This window comes from Lissotriton vulgaris, chromosome 11 (genome assembly GCF_964263255.1).
Source record: "Lissotriton vulgaris chromosome 11, aLisVul1.2, whole genome shotgun sequence".
NCBI classification, from domain to species: domain Eukaryota; kingdom Metazoa; phylum Chordata; class Amphibia; order Caudata; family Salamandridae; genus Lissotriton; species Lissotriton vulgaris.
In genome coordinates, this window is record NC_141699.1 from 722,707,445 (window position 1) to 722,728,578 (window position 21,134).

Consider the following 21,134-nt stretch of genomic DNA (forward strand, 5'->3'; position numbering starts at 1 on the left):
TCCAGCGCAAAAGCAGTGTCTTTCCCCTGACCCCTGCCGGGCCATCGCATTCAGGCCATGGTTAGCGAGTGAGGATGGGTCTATGGAGGGGTCTCACTTGGAGGCCAGGTGATTCGGTGGCCAGGGGTCACCTGCACCCTTGAAGCAGCATCTATGGACTTTTCTTGACCCCCTCCCTCGTCAGGCCAACGTCCTGAGGCTATGGTGGGCAGGGGAGGAGGTGAGTAAGAGAAGAGGCGTTTCTGGGGGCCACGTACTGTCACCTCAGCGCCAGTGTCTTTTATACCATAGTGGAGGGGCTGGGGTTGTTCGTTTGCATAGGTATTGATGTGAGACCACTTTGACCAGAGAAATTGAGAGGGGCAAAGGGGCTGACTTTGGAATTGGGGGACACGTTTCGAATGTCAGCGTTGACACACCATCCTGTGATTCTTGGCAGGGTCGGGCTGGGGCAATAAAAAAGGCACAGGCACCCAAATAAAAGTGGCCTCCATTAGTGAATTAGATAGTTAAAAAAAGTGACCCATGTTTGTAATCTGGGCAGTTTCGAACTTGTAAAGACACGCTGTTTAAATGCTTTGCAGGTATGCACTACTACATGAGTCTGATCAGGCAATATGGCCCTTGGGTCATTTTATTTTACCTCGCCAGCCTGACCAAACTGCAGTGCTTCTAGTTTTCACCAATGTTACTGGCATTATAAGCTTTAAAATGCTTAAGCTATCAAATACTTATCTAAAAGTGGGTCTAATCAGACTAAACAAATGGGGTTTCATTAAACGGCACGATTTAGGAAGGCGGGGCACTTTTTAGGTCTTGCTGAGCCAACGCGCATGCGTTGCTCTGCGAGAGTTAAGTAAGGGGCTTTCAAAAGTGCTTTCAAAGGTTGCAGGCAGATGAGGTACAGTGCATGTGCGCCGGGCTCGCGCACCATTTGTCAGCCTGCAGCCTTTGGGAGCACTTTTGCGGCCGCTTTGATGTTCTCAGTGACATGCGTGGCTACTGAGAACATCAAAGCGGCCACGAAAGTGCTTACCATTTGCCACCCCCTCCCTCATCCCACTTCCTGCTTGTTTCGCTTTTGAGACATCTAAAGTTAATACATGTAAGTCGAAGTTTATCTGAGTCAGTACAGGAACTTTAGACAGGACAAATCACAAACAGAGAGGCAATCTGTACCCATTATTTCCGACTTGTGGTGTCTACTTATCAGGTATTAACGTGGAGAATTTCAGAGGTATATGGATGAACGTTACATACCACATCAGCAAAAAACACAAGAGGCACGCTTCTCATCATGATAGGCCCAGGTCACTATAACACAGCCATCTCAACATGGCATGTTGTATGACATCCAAAATCCCTAAATTTTGCTACCTGATGCGATATGTTCAATACATTCTATTAAATGTATAAATACCTCTGTCCTATTCGGCTCTGGTTTCGTCTAATCACATTAGATGTTTTGTCATGTTGTTCTTTATAATCGCGGATGGGGGTGTGATGCGCTTCATTCAGCTTTCCTGCTTCTGACATCACTGTGACCCCATGACCTGAGCTTCTTCAAAAACTTGAATCAGAAACTTCAATCAGAGATGCTTGCAGCTCAAGTTTACTGCATATGCAAAGACCCCTGTGAGCCCTGGAGGGAGTTTACATTATAAAGGCAGCTAAGGATTTGAACAGGAGCTCCATATCAAAGTCAGATAGCCTCTTCCCACAGCAGGGGGGCGGCCGACACATGGCAATGCCATTCACAGCTTCCTGCCCTGCTTTATGCGCAGTGTTTACCAAGGGACCTTTTAAAAACCTCAAAACCTAAGCCACGCTCCTCTCATGATGACGCCACATCTGAGCTTCCTCCCCCACCCTTAGCTTCCACTTTGCAATCTGTTAATGAGCAGAGCCCCTGACTCGCATGCCCCGGCAAAATCTGCAACAGCGGCCTTTGTTTTCCTGACCTCGGGCTTGCCAACTGGCTGGTGTGGACAGAGCCCACTGCTGGCTTGACTTTCACGACTAAAGCGTGGATTTGTTATATTTATTTTTCTTGTTCCTGCAGTTTTGATTTCTCAGTATAGAAAACATGAAAGCGAAAAATGGTTATGTGCGTTTTATTTTGTGATTCTTCTTTTGTTTTTTTGGTGCGGTGCCTTCTGAGCATCAAGCATGGTCTCTGAGTTTCTTGTGTTGTTTGTTCTTCAGGGCATATAACCCCTATTCTAGAAGGTTCCTAGTGCGACCTTCCTTGTGCACGAGACCCAGTCCTGGGAGTATCTAACTGCGAGGCCACACAACCACACACACACAACCACACACATACACACAACCACATACACACACACAACCACACACACACAACACACCGCACACAACCACACACACAACCATACACACAACCATACACACAACCACACACACACACACACACAACCACACACACACACACACACACAACGACATACACACATGCATAACCACACAAACAACAACCACACAACCAGATACACACAACCACACACAACCACACAACCACACACCCAACCACACACACAACCACATTCACAACCACAACCACAACCACAAACACAAACACAACCACACACACAACCACAACCACACACACACACACACCCACAACCACACACACACACAACCAGGCACAACCACACACACACATACAACCACACACACAACCACACACACACACACACACAACCACAAACACACACACACAACCACAAACACACACACAACCACAAACACCCACACAACCACACACACAACCACATACACAACCGCATACACATACACAACCACATACACAACCGCATACACACACACAACCACACACAACAACACACATACAACCACACACACACAACCACGCACACACACAACTAGTCACAACCACACACACACACAACCACACACACACACAACTAGACACAACCACACACACACACACACAACCATGCACACAACAAGACACATATCCACACACAAACACACACAACCACACACAAATGCAACACACACAACCACCACACACCCACACACACAACCACACATACAACCACACACACACAGCCACATACACACACAACCACAACCACACACACAACCACACACACAACCACACACACAACCACACACACACAACCACACTGTCAGTGCACACTTTCAACAGAAACCATCAGTCGTCAGTGCACGCTTTCACCGGGCACAAACACCACCAGCCATCACTGCACACTTTCACTGGGCACAAACACCACCAGCCGCCAGTGCACGCTTCCACCAGGCACACACCACCAGACGTCAGTGCAAGCTTCCACCAGGCACACACCACCAGACGTCAGTGCATGCTTTCACCAGGCATACACACACCACAAGCCATCAGTGCACGCTTTCACCAGGCACACACCACCAGCCGTCAGTGCACGCTTCCACCAGGCACACACCATCACCAGCCGGCAGTGCACACTTCCACCAGGTACACACACCACCAGCCATCAGTGCACACTTTCTACAGGCACCGCATCCACAATTAACTATTGTAGCAATCGCAGTATGGCGCACTTCACTTTTAAACATATTCATCTAAAGTGCAGGATGCCACCATTGCTACAAAAATAAATACACATTTTTTTGGCATACAATTTATAGACTTTTGTTGCAATTGGTGTTGCAATATTTAGCAATGTCAATAGGGGCTAATTGTGATCCCAAACCGACGCTGGTGTGTGGTCTGGTATTTTGGTTGTTTACAGGCCTGCTTTGTGGCCTGGTTGGCCTATTGTTATTATTGATTTCCCAGCTATCACCACAAACATTGCAGCAAACTCATACCTTGCAAAATACCTGCACAGCGTCTCTTCACAAGTGTAAAGCTGCCATCATTTGTTAACGTAGGCCCCTTTGAGAGCTGTCTGTCGCTAATGGGGAGAGATGTACTTTTATTTTGGTGCTTTGACCTTTTATTCTGTCTCACGCATGCTTCAGAGCAGGTACTAGGTCTCCGAATGATTAGGGCACCTGAGAATATGAACCACGCTTTCACAGTTCTACTTCTGGGGAGGTGCTGAGTATATATTGCAATTCAACACAGAGTAAAGACAGAATATTTCTTGGGGTATGCAAAAACTCGTGTCCTCGTCGCCACTGTGGTGTTGCTATCCAGGAACGCTCAGGTAACGATGCATCAGGCAGGGGTTGCTTGCTGCAGATCCCATTTGATTGGACCCTTGACGATGTGCCCATAGTCATGGTGCATGCGTTCTTGCATGTAGGCATGCCTCTGGGTGGCATATACAGAACGTAAATCTCGGAGGCAGGAAAAGAGAAGCGGAGAGCTACAATTATCTGAAATCTGTAGAAATGTCCATGGCACCAAATAATCAGATTTTCCCTGAAAATGTTCTTCTAACTCCTGAAATATCAGACCTATATGACCAAATTCTTTCCCACTTTCTAAAATCCTAGACACATTTTGGAAATCGCAAAGTAGATTTTCAAAATGAAACTGACTCTGCTGAGGCATGCCTTATAACACTTCTGCAATAAAGTCTTCTATCCACTACCTCTAAATTCTGTGGCAGAGATGATGCATTTACAACATTCCGCTATCTATATTACCGTTGGCTGATGGACTGCCCTTGTAAAAAGCCATGAAAAATTCATGCCCATGATTTTGCTTCAAAAAGCTGTTAATACATTCAGGTGGATGTGCAATTTAGGAGCGGGTACCAATATTGCTCCCAGGTCCTATCTCAGTGCTTTGTCCTGAAATCACCTCCGAATCCTCCTGCCTTGCTATGACTACCGGGGTCGACATGCGTGTCTCATCCTCGTTCCTTTGCTTACGTCAAGAAATGCATCAATGCTGCAAAACAGTGTTGCATGTTATTGTGGTCAAATATCAGCCTGGATATACTTTGGGAAAATAATATCAACTCTCAACATATTATTATGGCAGAGGTAATAACCAAACATCTACACATACCTTGACAATATGTCAATAGCTGATACTATGTCCTGGCATATCTATAGGTTTATATTTTTGGGTTCGAAACACAGGCACCTTGTTAACTACAAAAAAGTCACTTTTTCCTTTAAATCAACTAGAGTATGTGTGTTTGCACCTTATGGAATCAATTTTTATTTCTGTGCAGGTTCGCATATGGATCCTCGGATTATATTCAATATTAGTTTAGGTCTAGGATGTTAATCTCCTTTAGAGGCAATAGAGTCTATACTTGGATTTACGCGAATGTGCCAGAGCTCATTACAGCAAAGCATCTCCCACTTCTATGATCAGTCAATGCTTTAACACTAGAATGCTTTCATAGTGGTTATCCTATAGAGATCTCACACCTACTCCCTGTCTTATCTGTCAACTGGAGACAGGGTTCCCTGGCTAAGTCAGACACTGGCTGGGCTCAGATTCCACCCTACAGGGCCTGGATCTACTATGGTAGTCTGGGGCCATTTGCCTGATAAGTTTTTGCTGTATTTGGGCCATGTAGAGAATTTGTTCCTCTCGTCTTGTATTAGAAGGCACGGGACACAACATTTGCTATCCAAACTCTAACTGACCAGTTTAGTAACACATTATGGATGTACTTGTCTTATTGCCCCATTCTCCTGCTTTGCATGAATTTCTGGCCTCAACCAGCAGGAAGTCTTATGACTCTTATATCTCTCACTCAATTTTCAGGGTTTTTTAAGGACTGTTTTGGCTCTGTAGGAGGGGACTGGCTGTTCACTCCTTCAGATTTGATGGAGTGGCGGCAATAGATGCTCCCACAGGTTTCTTTTGATGTGCTTCAGGTGTCGGCATTTATCTCAGGTACATAGGTAGTTGCAGAACATCTCCTATGGCTTGGGATTGGCACAAAGAAATTGGGCGAAAAATATAATTGGCAGACTTGCATCAGAAGTCCAAGAGGTATTTTGGCGAGGAACTGGACATAGTGATGGAAGCAGCTTATGACGCCAATGACCAGGATCTGCCCCCAATTTCTTGGTTTGGCCTCCCCCATCAAAGGCTTACTTTCATCATTCCTTTTTTCATATGTTACATAAAAGTAAAGACAAAGAGGCAGATCCTGTCCAGCCTCAACTCCATCTATGTTCCATCTTGAAGACACTGCCTGTCCAGCTTCAGTGACTTTTGGGGTCTGTATAAGGTAGGAGGCGTATTTGTGATGTTATTTTTTAGGTTTTGATTCCCTGTTTATTGGTTTAGGAGTTGTGCTGTTGAATAGCATCTTATAACAACACTAAGCAGTCTATCAAATGACTTCAGTGGGCCAACATCCGCTTAGTATGTGGATATATTCTCATGAATTAATAGGTGGGTAATGGAAGGCAGGCACACTGGTAATGCCCTGTGATTTGTCACTTATTGTAATCACCCAGAGTTCTTTCCTTTCTCACTTCTTTGGTTATAAACAGCTTTCTGAGGGTTTCTTTATGCTATACTTTGACTTGAAGACAATGTTACTGGTTGGTTGTCACACAGCAGGGGGCACGGAGTAAGGGGTCCTTATAAACACCCATATGGAAAGAGGACTTGAAAAAAATCATACTGTTAGGAAGGCAGCGGGCTTTCTCCGCATGGGTGTGGTTACTCCTCATGAAGAAGGGAAGAGTTTTAAATTGGCCTAATGAAGATTACTAAAAGGTGTTTGTAACATTAATTGTTTGCTTCTGAGCTACATTTGTGATTCACACTGTAACCACACAGGTCCTGGTGAGATTTACACCTTCTTGTGTTGCGCGGGTTGTATAGATGCAGGTCCGTGGCAGGTTTTTTGGCTTTGCTAACTTCGGGCCACAGAGGTCCTCAAACTACAGTTTTTATGTTCAAAATAGGTTAGTGCCATATGCAAAATGGCGAGGAAGCAGAGTCAGTCTTTACGGGCAAAAATACAAAAAAATTGCACTTTAATTGGGGCCTATTGCTTGGGGGACTCTTGAGGGATGAATTTACTTGCTTGTTTTCAACAGGTAAATTACATTAGAATTAAAAACCACAACTAATTAAACAGTCCACAGGCACTGTCTTAAGTTTTTAGAAGCACTGTTTTAATTATTTTAAATATTATAGGCTTTGAACGAGTAGGCTTTCTTTGCCTATTTTACTTACTAGGCTCGTCTTGATCTCCATTCCACCGCAGAGTCCTTCGTTTGTGTGGAGAGAGCGAGCGAGCTGTCCAACTTCCAGTTTCCAGCTTAGGACCATCGGGGTTAGCAGTCTAGCTGCGCTCCCATCTCCTACTTAAATCAGATGGCTGCGCGGACACACAGCAGATGGACTGCAGGAACGCAGCAGCTTTTCACGCTCTCTCTTAAGTTTTTATACGTACTGTTTTTAATTATTTAAAATATTATAGGCTTTGTACGAGGAGGCTTCTTTTTGTCTGTTTTAAATACTTTACTCGTCACGCTCTCCGTTCTTCTGCAGAGTCCTCCGTTTGTTGTGAAGAGAGTGAGCAAGCTGTCCCACTTCTAATTCTTGGCTGAGGACTATAGGGGTTAGCAGTCCAGCTGCTCTCCCGGTCTTCTACTTAAAGCAAATGGTAGCGCAGACACGCGTAGTGGGCGCGCCGACTTCGCACTGAAGGTGCACCAAACGCAAGTTCTTCTGCGACCGTCCATGCCAATCGCCGCCATTTGCCAGGACCCCTGCTCCCCAGAAAGTAGAACAATATTATAGTCAACTATTCGTCAGAAGAACTTATCTGCTTAGGATACCAAGGTACGGGTTCAACCCATAAGGCTCCTTGCTGCAAACAAAGATTTCCGCCCCACCTTGAAGGTCCATTACCGTGTTTAAAATGCCACTTCCAAAGCCTTATGCAGAGCTAAGGAGAAAAGCACCCTCTGAGCCCATCTAGTGAGACTTATGTCGCTGAGGATAACTCAACCTTGTATGACCCCTTAGACCATTCCTCAATTGCCTCAGGTCTCCAAGGGGTTCCTATGCAATGCAAGATCCTAACCCAAACACGCGATCAAATTTGGGACCTCTTGGCCTCCGCACCCCCTGATTTTGATTCATAACTGAGACCTGGCTGAAATCCACCTTAGTCTCCTCCATTGCGTTAGCTCTTCCTAATAACTATCGCCAACTGAGATTAGATAGGGTAGGCAGAATGGGCGGGGGAATAACTATCATTTTGAAGTACTCATTTAAAGTCTCCCTAATCGAGGCCCTTTCTGAGGAGCGGGCAGAGATATGTGTCTTCAAGGTGGAACTCTCTCCCCAGTTCTGTTGGAAAGGAGACCTAGTATATTGTCCCCCTAGACTCACTGGACATTTTAGTCTCAAACATATGGAACTTATTGCCACCCACATGTTATCATCAAAACATTTTACTTTACTGGGAGACTTCAATGTACACAGTGTAGACCCTTAAATATAGATGCTTCAGAAGTCCTTGCTGACCTGGCAATGCTAGGTCTTAAACAGATTGCCAAAGGACCCACGCATACCGCAGGCCATACTCTAGATCTGATTTTCACTTACTCTCCCTTTGCATCCAGTGAGCTCCCCTGCCCACTCCTTTCGACAGGTCATTCTTTAATTGGATTTCAGGTCTGGGCTACTTATGCTCCTGACCGCCATATAAAACCTAAGCATAATCCCATGAGGCAATGGTGCAAAGCAACCCCAGACACCTTCGCATGATCAGTTCACCACTCCTACGATATGCAAGGATCAAGAGGTGGACAATGCATTAGTTGACTATCATGAGTCCCTAAAAACATCAACAGACAACCTCGCCCCTAAGCAAAACCAACTATAGTCAAACACGGGCCACATGCCCCATGGTGCTCCCCTGAATTGCGCAGGGAAAAAGCCCAGTATAAAAAACGGGAGAGACTATGGCGGCAAACCCATAACCCCAGGGATAGAGAAGCTTATAAAAAAATATATAGCGCTCTACCATGGCAACATTAAAAAAGATCCTAAGTCTCACATTTCACTACAACTTCAACAGGCTGGAAACTCCACCACAATGTTATACAAAGTCCTTTAATCCTTCACAAATCAGAAGGCCCGTTCAACAGATATCCTGCCTTCACAAGCTCTAGTTGATGCCCTTGCAAACCACTTTGAAGAAAAAGTTAATCTGATTTACAATAACTTCCCCAGACGGTTATTCAAATGGGATCAGTACCCAACCCTATCCCTTCTAATGATGCAAGTACTAGGACCCTAGAGAATTTTCTAACTCTTAGGCCAGACTCTGTTTGTACAGCTTAGAAAGCAGAAAAATCAGGTTCCCCTGTAGACATTGTGCCAGCTAGCATCGCAGCAACACTGGCTAATCAGCTCGCCCCGGCCGTTTGCTCTTTACTTAACCTTTTGATCAGTTCAGGAAGGATTCCATTAGATTGGAAAGCCACCCAGATCATTCCTATCTGTAAGAAGGCTTACCACGCAGCCTCTGACCTGTCAAACTACCGCCATATCTCGCTTTTCCCCTTGATGAGCAAACATCTGAAGGACACATTAATAGACAACTTATGGAGTTTCTAGAATCCAACAGGATTCTGGATTCCTCCCCATCCAGTTTTAGACCCAAGCATAGGACTGAAACTGCTCTCATAGCAGTCACAGACTATATTAGAGGCTCTCAGGATGATAATCAACCCTCATTGTTAGTGCTGCTTGACTTGCCGGCAGCTTTCGGTACAGTATCTCATCCTAAATTAGACCAAAGACTAGAAGAGATAGGCATTTGGGAGACATCTCTGCAATGGTTCAAGAGCTTGCTTTCACAGAGAACCCAGACCATCAATCTAGGCCCGTTTAAATCCTGCACCCTAGGGCTCAACGAGGGGATGCCCCAGGGCTCATGTCGTAGCCCCACTTTAATTAACTGCTATGCATCCCCTTGCTAAAACCATCAGAGTCCATGGATTCACACGTCTCTCATATACAGGTGACACCCAACTTTGTATCTCCTTTGATAAAAACTCCCACAATGCAAAAGTACGTTTTGCAAATGAGATGAAAGCTTTCCTGGTTTGGATGACAGAGAACTTCTTTCAATTGAATGCTAGCAAAACCGAGATCATGCTTTTTGGAAGAGCCCAAATGCTCTGGGCCCCAGATTGGTGGGCAATAGATTTAGGCACAGGTCCTACCATTAAATCTACAGTAAAGAATTTAGGTGTACACTTGGACAAGACTAACTATGAAAGATCAGGTAGTGGCTACCACTGGCACCTGCTTTCATATCATGAGTCTACTACGGAGAATCTTTCCTCTATTTCCATTCTCGATGCGCAAAACCCTAGTGCAGGCACTAGTGATCAGCCACAAAAGACCCAGTCCACGGATGTCAAAACATATCAGTGACTGAAAAAATAGAACAGTCTATATGTACTGTTACCTATTCCTGTCCTCTGCAATTTATGAGGGGACAATTCACTGTACTCCGCCCAAATTTACATTAAAAAAGGCCTATCCTCCTTGACAGAGACACAGAACAACAAGTACTCTGGCCGTTCTAGGTCAATATCAGAGGTCCACACCGCCAGTGTTGGACTGGATTCTACTTAGAAAAAATGTGCGAGAAACAAATGACACCTCACGGAAACACCACCAACGGGGTAACTGGTATGTAATTTCCAGACAAGCCCCTGTCTCATCATCGGTAGTCACTTGATTCTCAAAGAAAGTAGAAAGAAAGAAAGTGTCCAAAACAAACAACCAAAAACGTGTAACAAACAGTGGAAAGCAGAGGCGTCTGCTGGTGACAAACACATAACATAAACAAGTGCATAAAACACAGCATAGAGTTCCCTTAACCAACTTTATTTAAAGGGAAATGATTATATGCTGAACAAATAAAAAGGCTGGCACATATTCATGCATACCATTACCTATTGCCAGTGCCGACATGTTTCACTGCCATATCAATTTAAGCAGTTTCATCAGGGCTGCACTATATGCTGCCACTCCACTCTTGGACACTCGTTCTGTGTTAACTGCCAAGGAAAACAGGCGCAGAGAACCAGTTAAAAACATGTAAACAAACCATTTGATAGCCGTATGTATAGTGTGACATATATAACCTTTGTTTACCCAGAGTCAGCCTAGTTGCTCATACCAGCCGCCCCGGGTTGAGAAGGATGCAGGGGTACTCCAAATGTGAGTTCTTGCCTTCACTTAGCTTTGAGCTTGCTGCTGGTATAAACAAAGAACGTTTTTTCAAATGTGTAGGAAAATTAAAAGCCAGTCTCGTTGATGTGAGACTCAAAGAATACTATTTCAACTCCTCAAATTGGGACCATTCATACAGGCGGTGGTATAATTTCTGTTAGGAATACAGGCAAGCGTAGCACTAAAGCACAAATCGCCATCTCATACATTCGTACTCCTTCAAATGTATTCTCTGCGAGGATCTAATCATAGCCTCTAGCCGTCGCAAAACTGGGACTGATGGACAGCTTAAAACTGCCTTACTTTTAGGGTCAACCACCCCAAATTATCGGAACGCACTGCCCTCTGTATATACGGAGTACAGCACCGCTACACAGGGGGCATTGCGTTCCGATAATTTGGGGTGGTTGACCCTAAAAGTAAGGCAGTTTTAAGCTGTCCATCAGTCCCAGTTTGGCGACGGCTAAAGGCTATGATTAGATCCTCGCAGAGAATACATTTGAAGGAGTACGAATGTATGAGATGGCGATTTGTGCTTTAGTGCTACGCTTGCCTGTATTCCTAACATAATTAATACCACCGCCTGTATGAATGGTCCCAATTTGAGGAGTTGAAATAGTATTCTTTGAGTCTCACATCAACGAGACTGGCTTTTAATTTTCCTACACATTTGCAAAAACGTTCTTTGTTTATACCAGCAGCAAGCTCAAAGCTAAGTGAAGGCGAGAACTCACATTTGGAGTACCCCTGCATCCTTCTCAGCCCGGGGCGGCTGGTATGAGCAACTAGGCTGACTCTGGGTAAACAAAGGGTATATATGTCACACTATACATACGGCTATCAAATGGTTTGTTTACATGTTTTTAACTGGTTCTCTGTGCCTGTTTTCCTTGGCAGTTAACACAGAACGAGTGTCCAAGAGTGGAGTGGCAGCATATAGTGCAGCCCTGATGAAACTGCTTAAATTGATATGGCAGTGAAACATGTCGGCACTGGCAATAGGTAATGGTATGCATGAATATGTGCCAGCCTTTTTATTTGTTCAGCATATAATCATTTCCCTATAAATAAAGGTGGTTAAGGGAACTCTATGCTGTGTTTTATGCACTTGTTTATGTTATGTGTTTGTCACCAGCAGACGCCTCTGCTTTCCACTGTTTGTTACACGTTTTTGGTTGTTTGTTTTGGACACTTTCTTTTTTTCTACTTTCTTTGAGAATCAAGTGACTACCGATGATGAGACAGGGGCTTGTCTGGAAATTACATACCAGTTACCCCGTTGGTGGTGTTTCCGTGAGGTGTCATTTGTTTCTCGCACATTTTTTCTAAGTAGAATCCAGTCCAACACTGGCGGTGTGGACCTCTGAGATTGACCTAGAAGAGTCAGAGTACTTGTTGTTCTGCGTCTCTGTCAAGGAGGATAGGCCTTTTTTAATGTAAATTTGGGCAGAGTACAGTGAATTGTCCCCTCATAAATTGCAGAGGACAGGAATAGGTAACAGTACATATAGACTGTTCTATTTTTTACAGTCACTGATATGTTTTGACGTCCGTGGATGGGGTCTTTTGTTGTAGGTCTAAGTTTGAGTGGGGGCGACCCAGTCCTTTTCCCTCTGAGCTCCCATTGAGAATTTGACTAGTGATCAGCCGCCTGAATTATCGCAATGCTCTCCTAGTCACCACAAAGGAGTTCCTACTTGCCATATTTCATGTAGTCCAGAACACAGTGGCCCGTCTGATACAAAATATGCCGGACAGATCTGCCTCTTCTACCTTTCTACAATCGCTGCATTGGCTTCCTGTGCACATTAGAATCATTTTCAAGATCTGCTGCTTAGTGCATAAATTACTTAACAGCAAAGGTCCCAGTTACCTGTCAAGCAGACCTTTAAGATCTAAGGTCAAAGTTTTCCTCAATATTCCCACACGTGCCGGGGGGTAGAGCCCTCTCTTACTTGGACCCCCTACTACTGGAAAAAACTACCCACTCACATACGGAAATGCACAGACCACCTACTTTTCGGAAAGCTTCTCAAACCGAGGTATTTTCCATACTAGTTCTGTCTTGCCCGCGGTCAGTCCAGCGCGATAGCCCTCCTGGGGTGATCAAGCACCTTACAAGTTAAATTAACATAACATAGAGCAGCTTCACCATATTGTTTCATGCAACTACAACATCATCAATTAGACAATCCAGCATTTGTGCCTTACCATCAAAGTTTTTGTGCTGGCTTGCAAAGATGCCCTGCATGGATTGGCTGGCCTCCCTCAGTTTGGCTTCAAATTCATTCTTGCTGCTATTGGCGAAGTTTTCTTCCATTTCACTGGTGCAGCACGTGTAGCCCTGTGGGCAAATTCTCAGGTGCTCCCCTAAGGACAAGAGTGAAATCATAATTACTCAGTGCTAAGGTTAATGTTCAGAACATCTTTAATTATTAGCTAATAAACTGGGTTCCAACTTGTCAAGTTAGCCTGAAATGTTCAGAAGAGATGTAATAATGCTAGCCTGTTCTATCAGCATGGCAACTTTATAGGCCACAGTGGGAGACAAAATATTATTGAATATGAAATGAAAAATCTATACTGCACTTTATTCAGAGGACCACAAACCTCTTTTGGACACAGGCAATAAAAACGCAGGAGGGAGGCTTAAACAAATGCTTAAATTGTATACAGTTATCATAACCGAGGCTTCCTATGGCAAAATCTTTAATCCATTTAGAAGAAATAAAGAAACACCGAACTGAAAATGAAAATTATGCAGCCAAAGCCGTGAAGCTGTCCCATAAAACAATATAGGATTATGGATTTTGCTCTATATTTTTATCAGTGGAAACATTTGTGAAATGGACTCGGGTCATTCATGAGTAGATGATGCACAAATGCTTGTCAGGAGAGGCAGGGGCACCCTCCGGTTTCAAGCACAAGTTCAGGGCCGGTAATATGTTTGGAAGTGGAGTAACAAAGTTGGCTTTCGCTCGATAAAAATAAAATAGGACATTCTTTTCCAAACATGGCAAAGAGGAGAGAGTTCTTCTCAAGCAACCGATTGTTCATTTTTTTTAGCACAACATATCCTCTGTGCTCTCTCATAGAAAGCATTCTTCAACTTCTCTCTCTATCCCCGTTATGTGCTTTTTAATTATGCTTTAAATGTATATTTGCTATAGCATGGATTCTGCTCAGATAGGTATCCGAAGGATTCCACAGAGAACAATCGGAATGTGGGAGGAGCATCTAAAACATGATTACTGAAGAAATACAACTGCATCCCCCCATTCCTGATTGGCTGGCATTGGCTTTCCCTCAAGGCCTTCATCATCTACCAAATAAGCTCCATTATCAGTGGCGGCTCCTACGCTAAGGCGGAGGAACATTGCCTCACTGTTTTTTAGCAGTGAAATAACAGGAAAATTGAATGATAATGACTTGCGTTATTATTAATTTATTTTCTCTTACTTCTGCAACTTTTTATGAGGGGGCAAGGGCAGGAGAGGTGTGGTAGCACCCTCCTAAGTGCGCAATGACTCTTGGGCCGCCCAAAACAGTTGTGCACACTTCGGATGTTCGCCATGCATGCTGCATTACAGGCTGCATGTAGAACATGCCCAGGCCTCCAGTCAGCGTTTGAGCTCCGAAACACGACGCTCAGACCAATCACAACGCTGCTAAGGAAGCGTTGTGATTGGGTGACTGGGAGGCTGGGTGTGCTTTCTGTTGTTCATTACAGCGGAGGAAGAGTACGGAGGAGAGACGTCGCAAGGAATCGGCAAGAAGATAAGTTCATTATTTTATTTTTTGCAGCCTGCTTCCCCGCTTCCTTTGCCCCCACCCCCCTACCTCCGATCCATGCTGGCCGCTGCTATCCATTATGAGTTTAGCAGCAACCACTGGTGCAGTAGCACCGCCACTCCAAAAACCCCTTCTCTGGTTAATATAATACAAGGCGCCATAGCATTTCCTGGGCAGAAATCTGGAAGTGTAATTCAGAGAAGAGCTGAAGACCAACCCCCACAAGGAGTACCTCGGTGATCCATGATTAGGGCTCACAAGGTCAAGGCTGGACTGAGGAACCAAAAACAGCCCTGGCATGAAAGCTCAAACCAGCCCCACTCCTTTCATCTCCTACTCCTACTCAGTGGTGCTGAAGTCATAGGGGTTGTGAAGAGTCATAGAAAGAAACACTGTAGCAAATGTGCAACGCTCAGTCAGCAAAAGAGTGGAAAGGATGTGATGTGTAGCTGGTGGTGCATTTGGAGCACATTGTCACAAATATTTAAGAAAAGCATGATATTGGTGCGCACTATCATTTACAGACAGCACATTTTCCATTGATGCCTCCACAAAATTCACAAAGACAGGCAGTTTTACTGATAAAAACATACAGCGCAAAAACCATGTGTGGAAATCAATTTCATCATATATTTACCATTTACACATCACCAAGTTAAGTGCCTTAATTTGTTTCTATCCTATTAAAATCCATTTTTCCATCACTCTTCGCAATTACAAAAACAATTGTGCCTGGTTTGTGCTTTCCTAACTACTGATATATTTTGAAATATGTGTACAGTTATTTTACAGGTATTGAAATGTGTGTTAGAAAAATTCTGATATCCTACAGTCTTACCTATCACAGTCCCTAAAATCCAGGATGGTCGTCAGATAGTTCACTTTACAAAATCACCTAACTTTGCAGTCAGACATAGAAAATTAAACACATTAAACATCAATCTCCATGTTCAATTTGTCAGAAGACATAGACTAGAAGACACACATCAAGTGTGACAAGATAAAAGTAAAATGTAAAGTCCTCTTTATTGCACATATGCTTTTTGAATTCCAGCATGGTTATTTTGGGGGTGCTGCAGCACCCCTGCCGACCTACTTCCAGCGCCAGTGCTCCCATCTCTCTCTCCCCATCCATCCGTCCATTCTCTCTCCTAACTCTTTAGTCCCTCTCTCTCTCTACCTCCCCCCTCCCTCCCCTCTTGCAACCTCCCAGTGGCTATTGCAATTAACCTTGGGACACTGAGTGAGGCATCAGGAACAGCCCTGGGCTTTCAAATCCGGCCTCCAAGGGAATAAAGGGCGAGTCTGGCCTTGCACCAGCCCCTCCAGCCTCTCCAAAGAGCTCCCCACCTCCCCTGAACTCATTACTCTGCATAATCGTGATTGGTTCACCCATCCTGCATTCTGCTCCCGCTCCATTGCTAAATATCCGTTTAACTTACATGACAACCCCATATACACCCAAAGTACAGATCCTAAATACGTTCATTACCGCCAGCAGGATTACCGTAAAGCTGTCTATCTCCAGCCGCCAGCAGAGCCCCCGAGGTAATGTCAGTTTTCTCCAAACTCAGTGGCAAGCACTGTCTTCAATTTAAAGCGCCCAGACTGAACCTCTCCTGCTTCAGTTGCTCTGCATTACCTCCAAGAAAATCAAAGAATCCTGCCTAAATCCCTCAGCTTAGTACAGAAAGTGCTTCCTGAGCAGCATATAAATTTTGTCTCTCCGGGATTTATCCGTCGTACATTGAAACATTTTTTAAATTCCCAAAACAGCTATTTTTATGACTGCTCCCAAGTTCTCCTCAGCTACCTTTGGCGGCACAGCTTTCCTGTCACAGAAGCTAAGGGCCATATGTATCAAGGCAAAATGGGTTCGCAAACGCTGAAATTCGCAGAATTCCGGCGTTTGCGAACCCATTTTCGCTAAATGGTAGGTATGAAACATTTTTGTTGCAAAATAAGGAATCGCTAAATTTGACATTCCTTATTTTGCGATTGCATTTAAGGAATTGCAAATTTTGCGATTCCTTAAATGCAATGTATCAAGGAAAAAAACATTCCAAAATGCCATTAAGGAATCGCAAATTACCACCAAGTTCTAGTTGGTGGTAAGTTGCGAATTCTTTCAAAAAAGCATTATTTTAAAACTCAAAAGGTGCCATGTGACGCTCATACATGCCCTTAGGGCATGGCATGTATGTGCGCCATATGCACACACATGTCATTTTCAGGGGTGCAGCAGGGTGTTCTTGAGACACCCCTGCACCCTTGAAAATATTCACAATTCGCGATTAGCAAATTGCGATTCGCAATTTCCCCTTCATTCCTATGGGCCTCCTGGCCCATAGAAATGAATGGGAAATTATTCCTTAATTGCGATTAGCAATAAGCTAATCGCAATTATGGAATTTTAAGGAATCGCTAAAAAGAAGCGATTTTCTACATACATACCATTTTGCGATTTCTAAATAGCGATTCCTTAAAAATCGCTATTTAGGAATCGCAAAACAGAATGTTGATACATATGGCACTAAGTGCTTGAAATCTTTGCCACTTTCCTTGCCTTCTCAACCAATACTGGAATTTAAAAAGTAATTGAATATCTGAATGTATACGACAACCTAGCCATTTTGTCAGTTTTTGCGTATCTTGTGACTTAAGTGCCAAGATACCTTCAGGTCTACACAATATTAAAAATAATACAAATACATAATAGTATTCTCTCCGGATTTTGGGTACATAATAAAGCAATGCTTGTATACAGTAATAATTCTTCGGTCTTCAACTTATTGACACAATCGCGGTTACACCTATATCCACAATTAAAATGTTTCAGAACAAGATAATCAATCGACACAGAAAAATCTTTACAATAAATGTGGATAAAATAAGCCTAAGATTGATGGGTTCAGTAAGAAAGGTCAAACAAGTAGCATGAAAAAGAGTGTGCTAAGCTCAAAGGAAGAGAACATAGATGGCTGTTGCATAAAACATTTTGGGGCATATTACCAAGGAATAGCGATATTTATCGCAAAATGCGCTTAGCGCATTTTGTTTTACCGCTGCCTATCGCTGGATATGTTAGCGAAGAAAACATGCACTTAGCAACGTTTTTCTCCATTGTGCTAAAATATCCAGCGATAGCTGCGAAATGCGTGAATATCGCTGAGAATACAGCGATATTCACGCATTAGCGACAAAATGCTCTTAGCCATGTTATCCACCTCCCATTGGATAACATGGCTAAGAACTGGTCTGGTTAGGTGTTAGTATTTGGAGATATTCTCGCTTAGCACGAATATTTCTATTGCTACGCCTGCCTTGCTAATAGGCGATAGCGACGTTAGCGACTGCTTTCAGTCGCTAACTGGTTTAGTACGCCCACTTTGCATGTCATTAGCGATAAACATCGCTGACATGCAAAGCGGGCCCCAAACCGCTCGCTATTGCCTAAAAGCTGTCGCTAACATCAGTTAACGACAGCTTGCTAACAGGGCGATAGAATTATCGCCGCTTAGCGGCCGAAAACGGCCGCTAAAGCCTTTAAAGAGACTTAGAAAAAGACCCATAAGTGGTCTTGTTGACAAGAACTAGATCTCTGAAGACTTAGGGCCTTGATTTTTGATTGGCGGAGTGGGTACTCCGTCACAATGGCAATGGAGTACCCTTTTGCCAAACTAAAGGCCCGTCCACCTAATTTTAGCTCAGGCGGACCTTCAGTATGTCAACGGTGGAGACTACTCTGTCTCCACCACCAATATACACCTCCGACAGCCCTATTTAGAGTGAGTGCACAAATGCCAAGCTTTCACCGGTGGTGGTGCCTCCTTTAGGGCGTTGACACACTTATATTTTGACCCCCAAATCAAATGTGACGTGAGTACTAAAAAAGTGTGTTTTGCATTCATTCTGCCGAGGCCCGGCTGGTTGCAGTTTCGAGGCCTGAGGCGGGTCCTTACTCCTGGGGAAGCCAGTGCAGGCTTGGGGTGGAGGGTGGGGGGGGGGGGGGGGGGGGGAAGCTAATCAACAATAATATTGGCGCAGTCAAAGTCAGAGGGGCCATGTGCACATGTCGGTTTGGACGGCTGCCTCTCTCTTGCCAGCCCGACATGCGCACTAGAGTCCACTCAGAGTCCCTTCCCTCTGTGCATACAGAAGCCCGGGGTGACTTATAGCTGCAGTCCTCCTGTCTCCTTCTTGTACGGCACTGCATGCACGGAAGTTGAAAATACAATTCACCACGCTGCTTTCCACCGCCGTCTTCGCATTCACCACCACCATATGACGGTGAGATGCTAATATGATCAGGCATTGCAGGGTTACAGCCAATTATGTGGCTGGATTTCACCCTCCAGTGGCCACAGCGTGTGAGGTTATCCTAGGTAGGCGGACCAGATTTTCACAACTTAAAACCAAGATGGACACAGACATAGAAATAGGAATAAATGTCCTATTAGGGCTCAAGGCATTATATATATATATTTCTGTGAGGAGTTCCAGGGACCAGCTGCTGGTGGGCCCGGCCTTGACGTAAGGGCCTTGCAGCCCTGATTCACACTTCATTAAATCCTTCTGTGCTGCTTGTATGAGGCAGGCAGCACAGCAGGAGAGTCTAAACACATGAACTTGTGATCCCGGTTTCTAAGAGGGCCTTTTGAAAAGTGAACCTACACAACACTGTGATTAATGTGCAGGTTCACCAGAACCTCCCTTAAAAACCGGGACATGTTATTGTTTGAAGAGAAAGTGCTGGGGCGCCGGGGCAGTCCTTTAGAAACCGGGACTGTCCAGGCAAATCCTGGATGTCTGGTTACCCTAATCCTAGGGCTCCACCCTCAGAATCTTTTCATTTAGTCCTGGGGTTAAGGGGTACGACCACACTGTCGCTATGTCTCTTCCCTGGTTCCAGCGCAGGGGAGACACGAGTGGGCTCACTTTTCCTGGCCTGCAGTTATGCAGTGCCCACTTTTGAATTACCAATGAGCGAATTTTGCGGATCTCGCGTTCGCGAATTTTGCGGATTTGCGGATTCGCAATCCGCAAAATCCGCGAATTCCCGCGAATTTTTTTTTTTTGTGTTCGCCCGTGTTTCTGCCAGTTCGCGAGGGTTTTTACAATTTCGCAATTTGCGAACTTACCTGTCGGGTCGCAAGTTTTGCGAACTTGTTGTTTCTACGTGTCCAGCCTGTTTGGGACACTCTTCTTCATCACTGCCACTCTCTGTCACCACTGCCACTCTCTGACTACTCATGCCACCCTCTGGCCCACCCATGCCACCCTCTGTTTCATCACCACACCCTCTGGTTGTCCAGTGTACATTATTTTCGGCAAAGCAAAGCACACCTTCCCTGCCTCAAGTGACCTGAATTAATTTGGGGCTGATTAATGTGTCACAGAATATTTTTTTAGCTGGCACCTGCTTCCTTAGTGCGCCCTGATTAGTGATCTTTTGCACTTGCTAAGTGCTTTCATTGTTGCAAAATTAGTTACAACACCTGCCCTGCCCCAACTGACAATAATGAATTAGGGGCTGATTAATGGATTTTAACTTCCAGCCTGGCTCCTGCTTGTCTCCCTTAGCTGTAATTCAGGACCTTTGTGGCATATGTGTAACTATTCTGAGGTTCAGAGCAGGGTCACATAATAGTTTCAACTGGCAACTGAACTCTGGAGGGGCCCCTCAGGAAGCACTACAGGAAATGGCTACTAATGATGTGCCTGAACTTTTGAACCTGGTAAGTAGTTACTTTCAGTTTTGCTAAGATCGTATTTCTGCAATTTTGCACTTATTCGCGGGGCGCGAACTCACGCGAACAGTGCGAGCAGTGCGAGCAAAATCCGCTGCTCGCGGATTTGCGGATTTTGCGGGAAATTCGCAAATCTCGCGGATTGCGGATTTCCCGAAAATCCGCAAAATCCGCGAGCGGAACGGATTTTCCGCCCACACCTACTGCCAACCTGCCCTGATCCAGAACCGGACCCTGACTGTCCTGTATGGCGAGAACTGCACAATCTTAGCTTCTGCAACTAAGAAGTTAAGTGTCTGAAGCCAGTTGGTTAATGTACGACCGGTCGGCATTTGGCCTCGAGGTGCTCTCAGACAGCTCTGGTCTCCAGCCACTCTCAGACAGCTCAAGACTCTAGCCACTCTCAGACA

The 21,134-nt window shown here is 44.7% G+C and overlaps 1 protein-coding gene across 1 annotated transcript in view; it reads right to left on the reverse strand.

The window, feature by feature from the left end:
- GPC1 (glypican 1) overlaps positions 1–21,134 on the reverse strand; it is a 415,429-nt gene that overhangs the window by 239,401 nt on the left and 154,894 nt on the right. The window contains exon 2 of the mRNA XM_086943806.1: positions 13,394–13,552. Coding sequence (XP_086799932.1) covers positions 13,394–13,552 — 159 coding nt within the window. The remainder of the gene's footprint in view (positions 1–13,393; positions 13,553–21,134) is intronic.